At 35.4% G+C, this 17530-nt stretch overlaps 1 protein-coding gene across 1 annotated transcript in view; it reads left to right on the forward strand.

Moving 5' to 3' along the window:
- The window catches only part of TMPRSS15 (transmembrane serine protease 15), a 57599-nt gene extending 44150 nt beyond the window's left edge, over positions 1 to 13449 (forward strand). Inside the window, exons 22-28 of the mRNA XM_026850432.1 lie at positions 3985 to 4077; positions 7539 to 7588; positions 8017 to 8191; positions 10081 to 10262; positions 10510 to 10605; positions 11528 to 11667; positions 13294 to 13449. Of these exons, the coding sequence (XP_026706233.1) occupies positions 3985 to 4077; positions 7539 to 7588; positions 8017 to 8191; positions 10081 to 10262; positions 10510 to 10605; positions 11528 to 11667; positions 13294 to 13449 (892 nt within the window). The remainder of the gene's footprint in view (positions 1 to 3984; positions 4078 to 7538; positions 7589 to 8016; positions 8192 to 10080; positions 10263 to 10509; positions 10606 to 11527; positions 11668 to 13293) is intronic.
- The last annotated feature ends 4081 nt before the right edge of the window (positions 13450 to 17530 follow it).

A 17530-nucleotide genomic window follows, 5' to 3' on the forward strand; every position in this document is an offset into this window, starting at 1 on the left:
ACATATATATATATATATATATATATATATATATATATATATATATATAAAAACACTCCTGTAAGCATGCTGTTTCTGCCTTCCACAAATCCCCCTGTAGCAGCATATTTGTTAATAAACAGTACCATATTTGTTACTAAATGGATGTTTGTAATAACATGACTTGAGTAGGCTATAGCTCATGCTTCTATACTGAATAATTACCTAGAATCATGCTTTATTAGAGAAAGAGGGTAAGGTTCATCTAGGACAATTTAATTGCTTATACATTTGCTAGACTCATTTACTGTTTAATTTATGAAAAGGACTGAAATGACAGGAGTCCTGTTAGCATTGCTTTTCCTTGAACCAACAAAATCATACAATGAGTTTTTCACCATTCTGCTGGTCTGGTGTGAAACATGGTTGTTTCCCTGGAACCAGTCAGCTGGATCTTTACTGAATTGTACCCAGGAATGGGGGTAGCCCTTGCAATTTTGCCATACCCAAAAGTCCAACAAGGACTGAGAGCTTAGGCCTTGTTCTCAACCCTGCAGTCAATTTTCTTCACAAACTCGAAATTCTTGAGAAGGAAATGAGTTCATTGGAATACAATGTCTTGTTTGAGATTTCCAGGTTAGTTAGGTGTTCATCCTCCCCACTTGTGAATGGTCAGTAGTAGCTACAGCCTAGCTCCTTCAGACACCCCAGAAAATCTTGTCTTTGACTGTCAGACTGAGTGTTCAGAACTCCAGTATGTTCAGAATATGAAGTATGGACTGAAAGGGGTGGAAATGATCCCCCAGTATTTATGCAGAAAAAAAAAATTATTCTGATGGATAAATTAGAATAAACATATAGCATGATCCTACTCTGCTGTAGAGCCAATGACAGTCATGTGCTGGATTTAAAAAAGAACCTGTTTCTCGGTGTGTTCAGGCTGTGTTTGCAGCATTGAGGAACAGAATTAGGACATTCCTAATTATCTGATGATAGACTTAGTTTCATGTTTGTTGTCACCAAGTAATAATGTGCAATTTGACCTGAAAGCCACAGAAGTCTCAATGATTTTTTTGGATTTGTAGGTCCACAGCTTCACTTAGGATCAGACACTGCTAGTAAGCTTGGCTTAAACCCATTTCTTAAGAAGCTTCATTTCAAATCCAGAAAGTATTGAGAGGTTAATTTTATTTATAATTTGCAGATTTTCATATAAAAATTGTGTGCACACAAGCATTTAGAAAACAGCAGCTTTTCATAATAATCCAGGTGTGAACAAAGCTTTTTTATGCCAAAAAAAAAGTGTTGGTTATTCATAATTTGCTATTATTTTTCATTGCTTTTCTGTGACAAAATCAGTGGATGAAGCAGAAACACTGCCCTGTGTCTCAAACACAAATCAAACAAACTGCAAACTTCCCACAGCCTGAGAACTAAACAGTGAATTACAAAATGTGTGAACATATTTTCTTCAAATATGAAATGCATCATTTGGGGTTTTTGTAAGGCAGGGAAAAGAATTGTAGCTATCTGACAATTGCACTTCTATCTTTACTCTGAATATTTTTTTTCAGCATTGTACCACATAATCTAAATCTTTCCCAACATTTGCTACTGCTTATTGTTACTGAGCACATCTGAGACAGAGCTAGAGAATGAAATCATAGTGATCCATAGAGTATTTAGGTACATGATGACCAACATCTGAGGAATTCACTGCACAGATGTCTCTGTACGTATGTGTCTAAGAAACTTTTAAGACTATTATCTAAGTTATCTAATTTTCCCTAGTGATCATGTTGAATGGAATAAGGGTTACTTAACACCTAGATTAGCCTCTTAAAGGCCATTTGCGTTGCAACCTGCAAGATTTCTAAAATATCATCTTCATTGGCAGAAATTGAAGAGCTGTGACACTGCATTTCTGGACCTGCAGCACAAACTATATTCTTGTTACTAAACTCAGTATCTCCAGGAAAAATGTATGATTTCTTACACTTATAGAAATTATTAACCCTCATCATTTACCAGTAAGCTAATTAAAAGAGTAGCAGATTGATTTTTGTGGTCACTCATAAACCTTAAAGATTTCTAGTTCTATGTGCTTCAGCACACTAAGAAACCAAAATAAATTATGAAAGGTTTTCTCAAAAAAGGGCTTAGATTTTTTTTCAAAACCTTCTCTGGTTATGAAGAAACTCATAGAATTTCCAAACTGTAATCCAGAAATTTCAGCATAAAAAAAAAAAAAAAAAAAAAGATAAAGCAGACTTTGCTGAAAAAGATCAGGAAGGATGCTGAGGTGAGGTAAGAGATCTTCATTAAGATCTTCACAAGTATTGTGAGGTTGGTGGAAGCTTTGACTTGGAAGGTTTGTAGTGTTTGCCCTATTATGCGGTCTGTTACAGTAATCCAGTAAAATACACATGCATTTATTTGAAGTTTCCTGGCATAATATGCCATGGAAAATGTAAGCCAGTAATATTAATAAATGTACATAGTCTACACACTCTATGCTTTTCCTGGTAGCATGTTCATTTTTTACACTGGTAAAAGCTCGTGGTCACTAACTTTCTCAAGAAACAACTTGGTGCCTTTTTCACATATTTGCACTTATGTAGTTCAGTGATTAGGCTGGTTTCTCATCGTAGAATTTGGCTCTACCTACCTGGGTTTACTACTTAGAGACTTTACTACTTTTCCAGACTGTCTAAAATGTCAGGACAGCATTCTGGAGTAATCTCTCAAGTGTTTTATATTGAAAAAAGTCTGTACACTAGGCTAGCCTGTACAAAAAGTCTCTCTATGTGTCTATATATCTAGAGACAGAATTAAGTGAGCTTTGTCGTCTCTGGGTTGAGAAATACTGCAGTACTTACATTTTCAATAGGGTGGGTCATACACCCCTCCTAGTGGCAAAGCAGGGCTATTGAACACCTCCCTTCTATGCCTAGTCTTACTCTCCATACACACAGCAGATTTGCAGGCAGATTATAGACTTCATACTTCCCAAGAGAATGAGATTTACTGCATTCAAAGAGAAGAGATGGTACTTCCTTGATAAACAGGTGTTTCCTATGTATTAAACCTGCACAAGTGGTTTTCACATATGGGTAAAGGGTAAGACAGAAGTAGGCTGTTACCCCCCAAAAAAAATTGTGTAGTCTGACCACAGCTATCTTTTTTCCCCACACTTCCTCAAGAGAAAGCAAGTAATTTTTTGGGGTGTATGTTGCAAGCTGGTCATATGCAGTATCACAAAGTATATGATGCAGAATGGGCTATAAAGTAAATCTGGATACAGGTTGTAAACACCAAAACATTTTATCTCACCAACAGTACACAGAATTCTTGGTGTTCAAAAGGCCAACATTAGAGAAAATGTTAGTCAAAGAATAGACCCCACTTCAGGGGAACTATCCTGTTCAATAGCAAATATGACACCCTTGATCTAGTCCATAAACAGTTATTTTGATTTCAACAGACCTATGAGGTGAAACTTTGCTTCTAAGGAAGGTAGCATTTGTTACATTAGATTCTTCATGGCATAGTTTAATTTCTTCTCTAGGCACAGAAGTATAGTATCACTGTCATTACAACACACCCCCTGCAAAAAAGCAAAACTGTGGTATTCCAAGGTTGCGTTATTACTGTTCTGTTTTGCATATTAAGTTTTAGCTTCATATATTTAACAATCGGTACTGCAAATCCTTCACTGTGTCACAGAAAAGCAAAAATTGATAATTTACTGCTATTAAAATAATTAATTTCCATCTCTTTCAATATTAGTGTTGCATTAGAAAGTTTACAATGTTAGAGTGAAAGTAGGTGAGTTGCATTTTAATCCATGTGAGTTTCAAACCTTAAAAATCTCCTGATAAAGTCACTATTTCAGAAAAAAAAATGATGCAGTTTATTCCACCAGCATAATCATTTCCCAAACATTAATCCACTGGTGGAACAGGATAAATATCCAAAAATATGCATGTGTGTCTTTTCTTCCAGGGATGCAAATATGTCATCAACTGTATTTTTCACTGGAGATGGCCCATTTGTCAGAATCGAGGCAGCTAACCACAGCCTAATATTTACAAAAAGGTTGGTAAAATGAGGTTTCTTCCTCATATAAAGGATTACTTAAAGTATTGTGGTGATCATTTATATGCTAATTTCTAGCTCAAGTGTACCTGAGAGGTAACATGATTCTGTATGAGGTCTGGACTATAAACCTATCTACATTTTATTCTCTGCCTACTGCTGAATTTTGTCTAACACTGGCCAACACACTCATCCCCCTTTCATTCCTGCCCATCTATTGTAAATTTAAAAGGAGACAGATGCTCGCTAGCATTCAGTATAATATTAAGTGAAGTCTTTATACTTTCACTGTGTAAATGATAAATACTGCTATTTTTACATTTCTCATCTAAAAATCTCTGAATTATGAATATATAATATAGTAGAAGAATTAAAATGGACCAGCATTCACCCATGGCTATATTGTAGTTATCACGCTAGGTTCTCTCTGTAATTAATAGAAAAAAAAAATTATAAGATCTCCAAATTGCAATCCATCAGGGTATCTCTTGAACTATGATGAGTCACACTCTATAATCCATTGACTTTACTGATACAGATTTAGGACTAAGTGTGGATTACTAAAGTAAGTAATCCACAGACAGATATCTATATTTAAACAAATTAGTCCCACTCAGAAATTACTTCTGGGTTTATCTCCAAATTTAGTAGTGAATCATTAGATGAGATGATCCTTGGAATACATTTTATTACATTCTAATCTTTCTCAGACCAAATAACAGCTGTAGTGATTCTGAAGGGTCCTACAAACTGGTAGAGTTTCTTGTGGATTAAATGAAAATTTAAAATTAGCACAGGGTTATATTTTCAGGAAATTCTGGGATTTACAGTATACCTCCAAAAGGAGAAAGTCTTGTCATCATCAAATAAAAAAAAATATATACATTATTAGTTGAATTACTGTCTTTCTGCTTATAACAGGGCTTATTATACACATTTTTCTGGAATCCTACCAAAAGCACCGAGGACGAAAATTACTGTCTAATTGCTAAAATGCTGAAACCATATTGAGGATGGCAAGAGTCCATGTTCTTTCAGGTTTCCTTTATAAACATACCACACAGTAACAAAGCAGGAGACAATTCTTAATTTGCTATGCTGTATTTTATCTACAGTTAAAAAAAATGTAAAAGATACATTTTATGTTCTAATTATACTGTTAATCCCAAACATTTATCATTCTCACTGGTGGTGAAAGCATCTTAAACTAATGGAATATCATTTCAAGCTATTTTTCTTTTTTTCTTGAGTAAATGTCTAAACCAGCATTGCCACAAGAGATATTAAAGAGCACTAATGATTTAAAGATGTCTTCTGTTCATATCTATTAAACACTAAAAAGTGATTCATGCAGGAGGAAATGGAATAAATTCATTCATCTTCGTTGTATTTCTGTTGCAGAAATAGTTATCTTCTACCATGTTTCATCTGGACAGCTGATAGGAATCATTTTACAGGGTGACACCATTACAGATTCGCACACTTCTTTTGTACATAAAATGAATGATAGAAAGATCACACAGATTTGATAATTTAAAAAATGAAATTCATTAACTGGTAATCAAACTATAAAATATATTTCTCACATTGTCTGGTCTTGTTTAAGAGTAACTACCACTGAAGCAAAGGAGGGCACACATAATAGGACTTGAAAGCTGTGGTGGCAGAGACAGACAACTGTTCTCTGATGCCCTTAGGTAATATATTTCTTGGCAGGATAGCTTTGTAACAGGGCAAAATCCTGCCTTGAAGATACATGTGAGCAGATTCCACAGGCATAATTGCTTTTGTAAGTGCTAAGTGACAATCGTGCTCACAGATGTCCCAACTACTCCAGATTTCTGCCTGGCATTGCTGCTTCATAGTTGACACTCAAAAGAGGCTCACAGGATGTTGTATTCAGCACATGCAATGCCTCTTGCCTTCTGGACTCTCTTGTGCTGACCAAGAGGCAGCTGAGGACTGGTGAATTAAAAGTGCAGACAAGGAAGTGGTTTTCATACTGGATGCAAGTTTCAGAAAGAAGAAAAAGCAAAGGCCCGTGAAATGATTTCTACAAAACCAATCAGTAGGTACTGGTGGTGGGGCAAAGACCCTCGTTAACATGAGACTCCCTGCTTCAGTGTTAAAAAATAGGGACAAATCTGACATATTGGATGTCAGTTTAGCTAGTTTATGCATCTACCCAAGACAAAGGATAGGATTGGATAAAGGAGCTAATATACGTTACCAGTGACCATCCTTTTTAAGCCTATGGAGAGAGCTTAGTCTAGAGTATTTACCTGCTGTGATGTTTATGCAGAAGATGGTATTGGTTTCCTATGGATTTATGCATTTCTAGTTGTCCTCCTTGATGTCTGTCTCACTACCAGGAGACATCCTTATGAAATCAATACAGATTTGAATACAAATTACAGAATTTGGTTTCCACTTTTTAAATTACACATTAAAAATTATGCATTGGTCTCGAAGTGGCAAATGGCTATGTGATACTATTCAGGGCTGGAGGCATACCTCATTCTTAACCCCCTGTACAGAAGATTTAATTAGGAAGGTGAGGGACGGTTACAGTTCCCAGTTGCCCTTCTTGCAACACTATGCCATTGCGAAAATGCTGGGTCACATCATGCATTATTTCATTCACAACAGATACCAGATTTTAAAGCATACATAGTGAGGGATACATAATACTATATCACACTTAAAGTATCTAACCACCATACCTTCCCTTCTTCTATTTAGAAATGCATACTGTAAACTAGCCATGGACAGACTTTTTTTTTTTTTTCCTCTGATCTATTTCTGTGTAAATCAGAATTAAATTGCTAGCACACACATGTCCCCAGCGTTCAGATTCATTACAAGCTATGAAGATAATCTTAAAACCTCTGGGTATCAGAAATGCTTGAGTAGTTTTGATTTGTGGTCTTATGCTCTTCAGACTCTGGCTTTATATCTCTGCTAAATAATTTCTAACTCTGTATATGCGGCTATATAATTTACAGTGCATTGTAATCTTAGTAAAATGATAGTGATAGCAAACTAACCTCTGAAATTCTTTGGTCACACTGATCTCTAGTGGTAAGATACTGAAAACATCTCAAAAGGTAGAAAAAATACCATACGCAATTACAATTTTATTGAAAACCTGTCACAGACAGATGACTCATTTCCCTAAAACACAAGGGGAGTCTACTTTTATTTCCGTAAGATACACCAATTAAGTGTCCGTTGAAGAGGAATATGTACATTTACTACTATATATAATTTTGTGTATTTATAAATAAAATGTAATTAAAACATGTAGGAAAAATATATTTAAGTTTGATACTGATAAACTAATGTACTTATATAAATATATATATGCTTTTATATATATATATGCATGTATGTATATTTGACAGTCATTTAGTGTTACCTGGTGTGTAGATATTTGTGATTTAATTGCACTTTCATTCTAGAGAACACTGTTTGAACAACCTGGTGGTTCATCTGCAATGTAACATTAAACGTAAGTACATATACCCTGGGAATGTTTCACACAGAAATCAAATTGTTCAGTTCATAAAGCCTAATGTTTATAGTTTGAATTGAAAGGTTAGGGAATGGACTATAAAAGCTATACTTGTAATGATATAAACACAGGAAAATTTACAGTCTTCACTTGTTTTCAGAGTTAAGTATACACTAGAGATGCGTCTATACTGAAAACACATACATAAAAAATCCAGAAGGTCTGAGGAAAGAACACATCTAAATCCAAGTTATAAAGTTTCATCTTGATTTCAGCTATAAAATGCCAAACTTTTTCCACAGTAATAGTATTTCTGAATAGCAGTTCAGACACTACAAAGCCTATTTTTCCAAGAATATTAGCTAGTCTAATAAAACATGCTATATCTCCTCAAAAATCTAAATTTTATTTTTTTTACATTTTAGCTTGTGGAAAACACCTGGTAACTCAGAACAATGGAACAAGGATTGCAGGTGGAAGCGATGCCAAAAGAGAGGCTTGGCCTTGGATAGTTTCACTTCATTTTAATTCCAGACCTGTTTGTGGAGCTTCTCTTGTCAGTGACGAATGGCTGGTGACAGCAGCACACTGTGTTTACGGGTAATGTTCATTGCACTCAGAAGCTAACACATTCTGATACTCTCACAACATGCAAGTATCCAAATGGTGGATACTCATCAGTAAAGCTGGGTTGAAGTATGACCTGAGCTATTGCTCAGTCCTGTATATAGCAAAGCACACTTTCAAAGGATCATACTGAAATCACTGAGGAGCAGCCCTTTTTAGAGGGTTTCTAGATATTTACTTTAGAATGAAATTAATACGTATTCAGAAGTGTCTCTTTCTGTCTGCTGACTCCGGGGCATCTCTCCAACTAGCTGAGATGGCCACATGACATCCATGCCATGTCTTGTCTTTTCTATTTTAATGATGATGAAATACTTGTTTTACGTGCAAGTTCACTAAGGAGGCATCAGGTTATGAATAATTTGTGATATAAAATGTTGACAACTAGCTCACTGTTTAATTACTGTGTTTTGAATCACCTTTGGAGTCAGCTAAAGGCTCCTTTACTTTCTCTCAGTCCCTACACTTTAAAGCAGAGAATCATGGAAACTAAGCAGCATTTTCTGAACAAAGAACAACTGCATTTTAAATATATGGTATTAATACTGAGTATTTGCAGTTAACCCATAATTAATGTGGGCCTCCATTAATTAGTTGAATCTCTGCCAGGGCTATAACACATGACATCATACCTCATAAAGGTAAATTCACTGTTGCCCGTTCCTCCTGTATATTATCATAGATTGATCAAGACTTACTGTGAATCATTAGAATGAATTTTGATTTATGTGCATTGATTAGGCAATATAGAATAGCCTCTAGATGGTGTTATTTGTACCATTCAAAGAAGTGATGCATATTTAAATACTTTCTAGGGTTTGCTTCCATAACATCTATAATAAAAACAAGTGCTGTAGAAGACACCTAGAAACTTGAATGGCAAAAAAAAAGAAACATTAATATTTAAAATTACAGTAGAGCTTTCATTATAAATAGCTAAGTAGTACAGCAGTGGAGACTATGCCAATACATCAATGCTGCCTCATTGCATAACAGGAGCTATATTCCACAGAGAGACACTGAAATGAGAAGGATCAAGCCCTCAGGTTTCACACCTCTCTTGGTACTTCCTTTTCACTTAAAATCTTTTTATCATCTTGACTTTGCTGGAATTTTCTTAAGTGGGAGCTTGCAATTACACATCTTAATTCTGAACGTTAACTTAAACACTCATAGTTGAGAACAAGATAGCCTCCTGATGTCAAACCAAAACATCAGCAGAAACCAACAGTACAACAATCATTCTGAAAACGTATTTCTGAAACTAGGAACTGGTCGATTAAAAAATAGAAAATAGCAAATAATTAATTTCTCTAACTTAAATACAGCTTCAAACCAGCATGCACAGCTCAGCAAAATTGCAGATTATGTAATAATTTGTTTTAGCATATCTTTTTTGATATAGATTTAAAAATGAAGAGACCAATTTTCTGAGTCTGTGAGCTGCAGCATTTCCAATGACATTTTAGACCTATTTTTCTTTAGATACTCCATAATAATTTTCTAACTATGACTGATATTAATTGCCTGGTGGGCAATCAGCAGTATTCTTTACAGAGTTTAAAAAGCCAGAGTAATTTAGTTAATGTATTTTCCTTCTCTGCACTACTGTCTGATTAATTCTTTATAAATAATGTATTATAAGCTTAGCATAAAAAATCAACCACATATTTCTACAGTGTGGATGTTTCAGATAGTTTACAATCACGAAATAGTAAGCACATCCACTACATTCTATTTATTTTGGCAAAATATGCAAATGCTGTGAATTACCATGAGGTTAAAGATTAGCTTTTTACCTAACATATTTTTCAAACTTTCATTAATCATTTGTAATTGTGAATATTCCTTGTAACTTCTAGGAGGCAGTTAAAACCATCTCAATGGAAAGCAGTTCTTGGCTTATATGACCAATCAGATATGACACAGCCTTCAATAGTAATTCGAAACATCGATCAAATAATTATAAATCCTCATTACATGAAGCGTACAAAAGATAGTGATATTGCTGTCATGCACCTTCAATACAAAGTGCAATACACAGGTGAGCTGTTATTTTCCCATAAAACAGATTTACTCTATTATGTAAAACTCTAACTGTGCTAAGCATATGAGCGTGATGGGGTGGCTGTACATTTTTTACAACCTAATCATTCTGGAGTCAGTCCAGTACTTCCTGGATATCTTGCCCAAAAAGTGGGTTTGAATTAATGAACATTTTCTTATGTGACTTCATAAAAACCTGGACACAAGGAAGAGGTTAAAATTGATTGCTTGTTTCTCATTCACAGTTTACATACAACCTATCTGCTTACCAGAAAAAAATCAACAGTTTTTACCAGGAATTAACTGCTCCATTGCTGGCTGGGGCAAGATTATGCATGAAGGTGGGTTGGTCATCTGCTTGGAAAATCACAACAGGCATGAAGCCATGAGGGAATACTTGCTCCTGATTCCACAGGGGTTTGCTAAAATCGAATAGTTTAGAGAGGTACTTCTTTGTGTACAAAACTGGGAACTATGCCCCTCCACTGTTCCTTCTCTAAAGAAAAATAATAGAGCTATAACTTATTTATTAGAAAAAATATACATATCTAAGATCATTAAATTATGAAAAAACCTTATTTCATCCCCTTAGAAATTATGATGACTGCTTTTCCCAACATGAAATGTGTACGTTTTATTTCCAGATATCAGGTGGGGGAGGAGGAAGATTAGTCTTTCTGACAATGTGCAAATGATTTTCCCCAGAAGTCAAGCATACTGACTGGAGTGTGAAATGTATGTTCTGTTTGTATATCATACGCTCCAGATTTGGAGTCTCTGTGAAATAATAAACATGCCATTTCACTTCCACAGTTGCTTGTACGCTTTTGCTTCTACATTGTCAGAATGAAATTTAAATTTTTTAGTAGTAATTATTAAAAAAATTTTTAATAAAAACTTGAAATACTCAAAGTTATGCAATGATAGCAAAGAAACATGAGACAATCCAAGCCCCTAATCCCTTAATTATACCCTAGATCTCCCCACAGTGAGTTCATAGTCATTGATTTCAGTAATCTTGATTAAATTATAACCAAATTCAGTCCCATTACACAAATGAAAGACAGGATGCAGTTAACAAGCATCATTTAATCAGTGACAGTGTTACTGGGGTATAAGCCTGAATAGCACAGCAGCGAGGCAGGGTTTCCTGCTGCTCACGTACCATGCCCAACATGCTGGAACAGGCACAAAGCCATCAGTGTTCTGAGTGGGATGTACATATTTATTACAGCAGGTAAATGTACTTTGTATTTTCATCAGGTCCCACTTCAGATATATTGCAAGAAGCAGAAGTTCCTCTCATTTCGAATGAAAAATGCCAACAATGGATGCCAGAATATAGTATTACTGAGAATATGATATGTGCGGGATATGACATAGGAGAAGTAGACTCCTGTAAGGTAAATAAAAGTGACTCACTCATTCCTATTGCTAGCATACACCACATCTAATTACTGAATAAAATGCTACCTGACCCTTCAGTCATTAAACCCAGGACAACCACTATCCATGACTGTGATTTCTACTCTCAGCATTTTGCCCATTTAATGCTTTATCAGGATACAAGTTGAAAAGATAAAAATCTCGACATAAACAACCACGGAGGGAGATAAAAATGAGCACTGGAAATTTTCTGTGCTAAACTTTAAGTAATTATTGCTGAGTAACTCCATGAAGGAAAGTGGGACATGCTTAGGGAAAAACACAGCACAGAAATAAATACCAAATAGATTGCAAGGAAAGAGACAGCTCTTCCCCAGAATCTGTAGACTCTGGAGGTCTTTCATAAGTCGATGCCACAGTATTTTGCCTTTCTGCACTGATGTCATATGCTGCTTCCTGGGGATCTAGTTTTTATCCATTCCAGCTCTACTTATAACACTCTGCCTGTCTTTGAGGATGTAGTCAGAGTTGGCTGTCACATAATTTTTTCTTCCAACAATATGAAGTCTATGTCATGGAGACTGGCTGGTTCTTCTCAAGTCTGATGAGAAGCACTCACATAATTGCTCTTTCCTCACCCTCACAATGTAAATCATCAGGTGCAGTGACTCTGGCTAGTTTAGTCTAGAAGGAGGAGTGTATGCAAGCCCAATTTCACTTGCCATTCCTTCAGCCTCTGTGGCTTTCCTTTCCTTTTTGCCTTCTGAACGTCATACTGAAAAAAAGCAGTGTAGCACCATAGGCTGATATAAAGTACAAGTGACCAGCGTTGTGATCAATGACCATTCAACCATAAGCAAAGATGAACAAGTGAGTTCTGATAGCACTTCAGCCTTTAGGCTGCTGTCACAGGCTTTGAATGTTTGTGGATGCCCTGGAGTTATGGGCAGAAGTATTTTAATGGCTGAGCCCTTGCAGAACTCTCCCATAAAGCTCCACTAGCAGTGCCACGAGAAGACAAAAATAATACTGGCTCAACTAACTCAACAGACAACAAAAAATAGTCATTGTTTTCTTTCTCATCAAAACAAGGCACTACTGGCTGACTCACTCCCACTCAGGCCTTGGGATTAATCAAGTTTGGTACCCCACATTCTATTGCAATGCTATATCTGCTAAATTATTGAGAAGATGTGTGTGAAAGGACACATACTCTTCTGGAAATCTTGCCATCATTTTCTCTAAATTTGAAATTACAGAAACTCTGGGGTGACCAAAAGTAGAAGCACATTTTGGGTTAATAGATTTAACTAAAAAATAATCCTACACATTTACACAGGCTTTGTGAAAGATTAAGGGCTAAACATAAAAGTAATAAGAAAAAAAAAAAAATCACTTGAAACTCAGTCCTGTATTGAAAGACTAACAAGAGCTTAAGATCACATCCTTTAAAAAAAAAGGAAAAGGATTATCTTGAAGAATATTTCCACATGGAAGAATTCAGATTGATCTCACTTGTGGTGCTCAATACAGATAGGGATACAATGTCTATGATTAAGGATCAACACAAACAAAACACTATAAACAGGCTCTGCGTCAGAGTTGACACTGTTCATTTTTAACTTTTGAATTTCATGTTGCAGGGAGATTCAGGTGGCCCCCTGACATCAGAAGATGGTAACAAGTGGTTTTTGGTTGGTGTAACATCGTTTGGCTATAAGTGTGCACTTCCTAAACGACCAGGAGTGTATGCTCGAGTCACCATGTTTGTGGACTGGATCAAAAAAATAATCTATTAGCTTGATATTTTTTAATGATAGAAAAGTAATTTAAAGGCTGAAAGTAAGCCATTGTTTTATGATGTAAACCAAACTGGCATTTCAATTTCACAGCTACAGAAACTCAATAAATATTTACATTTCGGGGAGGAAAATATTAGTAATTGAGAACTCCTTTACCAACTGAGAGCAGTATTTCAAAATATATGCTGTGGTTTTGTTAATAAATAGTTTTATAACTTTACTTTTTCTTTTATATGAAACCATGAGGAAACAGTTTCTTTGAACACCATTAAATGCATACTGGAGGGCTTTACAAAGCATGAGCAGTAAAAAAAAAAGTTTGAAAACCGCAAATGCCTTATTGAAAAATGGTCCAAATCATTCATTTCAGGCCAAACATTACCTGGTTTTATTTTTTTACACTGTATTTTTAACATGCACTTTCATTTCAGTGCAGTCAACTCTTATCAGTAATTTCACCACCTATCAAAATGAAGGTATACATTATCTGTTTAAACTGGGCTTATGGGAGATCTTCAGTGTCATCTATTACAAAAAGCTCTGGAATTAGGTTTATAGATTGTGCATAAAGGCTGATCATGTATCACGCTGCTTTCTAATGAAAACTGAATGCAAACCAAAAGTTCTCTCTTGTGCAATTCATTTGGAACTAATATATTTAAATAAGGACTGAATATAGATTTTTAGTTTTCTTTTTAGGCAAGTGTTTTGGCAATTATAGATATGTGCTTGGGTATACACAAGCACAGACTCACAATAACTTCCTCTCATAAAAAATAATGTATTTTTAAAAACATCTGAATAATGACTATCAGCTATTTCTGGTGAATAAAAAGGAGTAGGGTTTCTTTGATATATTACAAGCTTTTTCTGTACTGGTGACGTTTGATATTGATTTTGTGCTTTGTATAAGAACTATCATGATAGCTCATTACAGCATTCTAAATGGAAAAGAATATAAAGGAAAAAAGAGGGTTTCTCTTATTGAGTCCTTTTCTAAATAGGTTGCTATTAAAATATAATTACCAACTTGTTGAAATACCTTAAATTCAATGGTGTCTTAAAAATAGTGTAGTATGATGCATTTCCTTTATTTCTGTTTCCATGTTAGTGCAACAATGTATTTTTAATTTCAAAGTACTGCATGCAAATACAAAATGCATTCTAACTTACTGTGGATGTGTATCTATACATACACACATAGACGTATGATTTCTGAAAGGAGCTCCCACGCTTGGTGCTTATGATGCCAAATGCAGATATGAAGTGCTCAAAACAAAAGGCTAGTTTACAAACACAGGTTGGCAGTCACTGACAAAAAAAATATCAAGTCCAAACGGTTTTCAGGTCTTCATAAGCATTAGAGAATTAGCTTTATCAATACATCTGTGACCACAAAGAACAAAGACAGATGTTAATCAAGCCAGATAGATGATGAAAGGTATTTTAGACACATTCTTTCTTATAAACCACATAGTTTTTAATGTTAAAGTTGCAAGTCCTATCTTTTTTAGTGGACTACTCTCTCCTTCACTTGAGAACAGCCACCGAAGTACATTCTCTTGTCAGTATAAATTGATTCGGATGAAGCAATTATGTTAGAATGCTTAATTAAAATGTGACATGATTTCTGCATTATTTACCATACATCACTATTGTAAATTGTGTTTCAGTCTGATAATGAAATACAAGAGCCAGCTCAGAGAAGATCCAGTCACTAGAAAATGCGCTTCCCAGAAATATAGTCATATACTTCTATTTATGTGTATTTTTTGCTTCCCAAAATGCAAAGCATAGATGTATTTTCAGGTGTACATTAATAAACCATCCTATCAGACTAAAATATTTACTGTTATAAACTCTGGTATAGAAACATACATGTAGTATAGACTAGTATAATTAAAAATAAACATTATATTTCAACTACTTTATGTCTACATAAAACTAACACAACCTTAGTCGACCACATTCTAGCCTTTATTCAGCATCCATTACTTCAGTTGTCTACATATTACCCTGTGGAGAAACTAGTCATTACCATGTTAAAACACGTGGATTATTTTCAATTGAGTCACAGTTCCAAGACTGTTTGAAATACAGGGCGGAAGCTTGAGGCTGAATTACACTTGCTTGCACCCAAAAAAGGTTAAAAGATTAAAGAAGGAAACAAGAGCTTTCTCTCAGATGCTTCCTGCTTGCAAAAAAATAGAAATTATACTCCCTGGGGAAAATGGAGGCAGTGGGAATATAATGTTTTTAAAATGCCAAACTGAAGCCATGCCATCCATCTGAGGACTAGCTAAGGTTTACTTTTCATCATTCAGTTCCTTGCCTCACCTACTGCTGCCATTTGGAAGAGATTTAGAGAGACACTGAGCAGAAGGGAATGTGATCACCATGAGGGGACCCCATAGCTGTACATAAAGGCCAACAAGCTTATTCAAAATGGCTCTAGTTGATGAAATCTGGCACCTGAAATTGGAAATAATTTTGCTTTCTCCATTCTGTAGCTTTCAATGCGAATACAAAGGACAGAGAGGGCTGGGAGGTTTTGTTGCTATTTTTTATTGGGGTTTTTTGTTTTTCTTTTCAAGCAGCAGTTCTGTTGCCACTAATGGACAAAATACAAAATGTGTTTTTTCTGGATTCTCTAAGCCTCAACAAAATCCAAAGGTAATACCAGCATAAAGTCTAATTTCTAGTATTCTCTCTGCAAGTGTGCAACACGCCTATCTTTCCCCCTTCCCTCTTTTACCCTTACTCCTATCTCCCTTTCATGTATGGAAATAAAGGAAATAAAGATGAAAGAATTTGTGTATGTATGGGATTGGTATCTTTTGCATGGAAAAGAATCACCAGCTAAAAGTTGGGAGTCGTAAGACTGTAAATTTGATCTACACACTACTTGCAGTCTTCTACATAAGATCCTTAAGTTTCTCTGGATTTTACCTAGTAGGTAAGAACAACACCCTAAGCAAAGGAAATACATGGAAGGAAACTATTTCCTTCCCCTAAGCAGGTGATATGATATGGAAATATTTTGTCCTAATAACCAGTATTTCTTGTTTACATATAGAATCTGAGTACATCATAATAAATGCATTACATGTCACTTTCCAATCTTCCTTCACAAAGAGTTTAAGACTGGTCCATGCTTATAACTGCCCAGCAATCGCCTTCACCCTGTAAGAAAGACATCTAAAGGTATTTGCATTCTACTAATAGCTACATGGAAATTACTTCTGCTGCATTAATCATAATATCAATTGCTACACCTTTACGTGTCCTTTGGAAACACAAAGTATGAAGAAATGGTTACTCTTTAAATTAAGTTAAAGGAAGCTAATCCTTCAAGATCGTAAAATAACTAAATTTTTACCACAACTGTCCCCAAGAGGAATCCCTTGCCCTCAGTTGAGCTAAGCAATACTTAAGTCAGGAAAAAAACAATTCTGGTCCTGGTGATCATGCAGGATCATAGAATTTTCTTTCTATTTACAATCACTACAAAGTAAATTGAAATAAGGGATTGAGCAAAGCAATAAGTTGTGACTGACTGGAAAAACTACGGAATATTTTAAGCAGGAATAGCAATACTTAACCCGAGCTACAGAAGAAGGCTTCTTCAAAGAGAAAGTAAAAACATGGCGTTAACAGCAACTTTAAGATGCTTCCAAAAGTGCTTCAGCAATAGCATTGCACAATTAGTATTACTGATCTTTTAAATGTTTTTTCTTTACTCAGAAAAAAATGATACGCATTTATCTCTGAACTCAAAGCTGTGGTCAACATCAGTTAGCACAGCCTAGGCAACCCAAAGAGTAACACAGTTTTGCTTCTGTATGTCTCTCCCCAGCATCCACCCATCGTAGTTTTGAATCTGTGTTAATGTAAGGCCAACCAGCTTGAACTTGCTTTCCTGAACTCTTGCTGCAAGTGCAGCAAAACCCCTTAACTTCCTGTTACAGCACCAGACTATCCAAGTCAGAGTGCTATTGCTATCACCCCAAGATCTGCTCCTAATTAACTGGTAAAACCATTCATATAGCACAGAAAGCTCTTAAGGAACCAAAGAGAA

The sequence above is a fragment of the Athene cunicularia genome (assembly GCF_003259725.1).
Source record: "Athene cunicularia isolate RWA chromosome 1 unlocalized genomic scaffold, athCun1 chr1_part1, whole genome shotgun sequence".
NCBI lineage: Eukaryota > Metazoa > Chordata > Aves > Strigiformes > Strigidae > Athene > Athene cunicularia.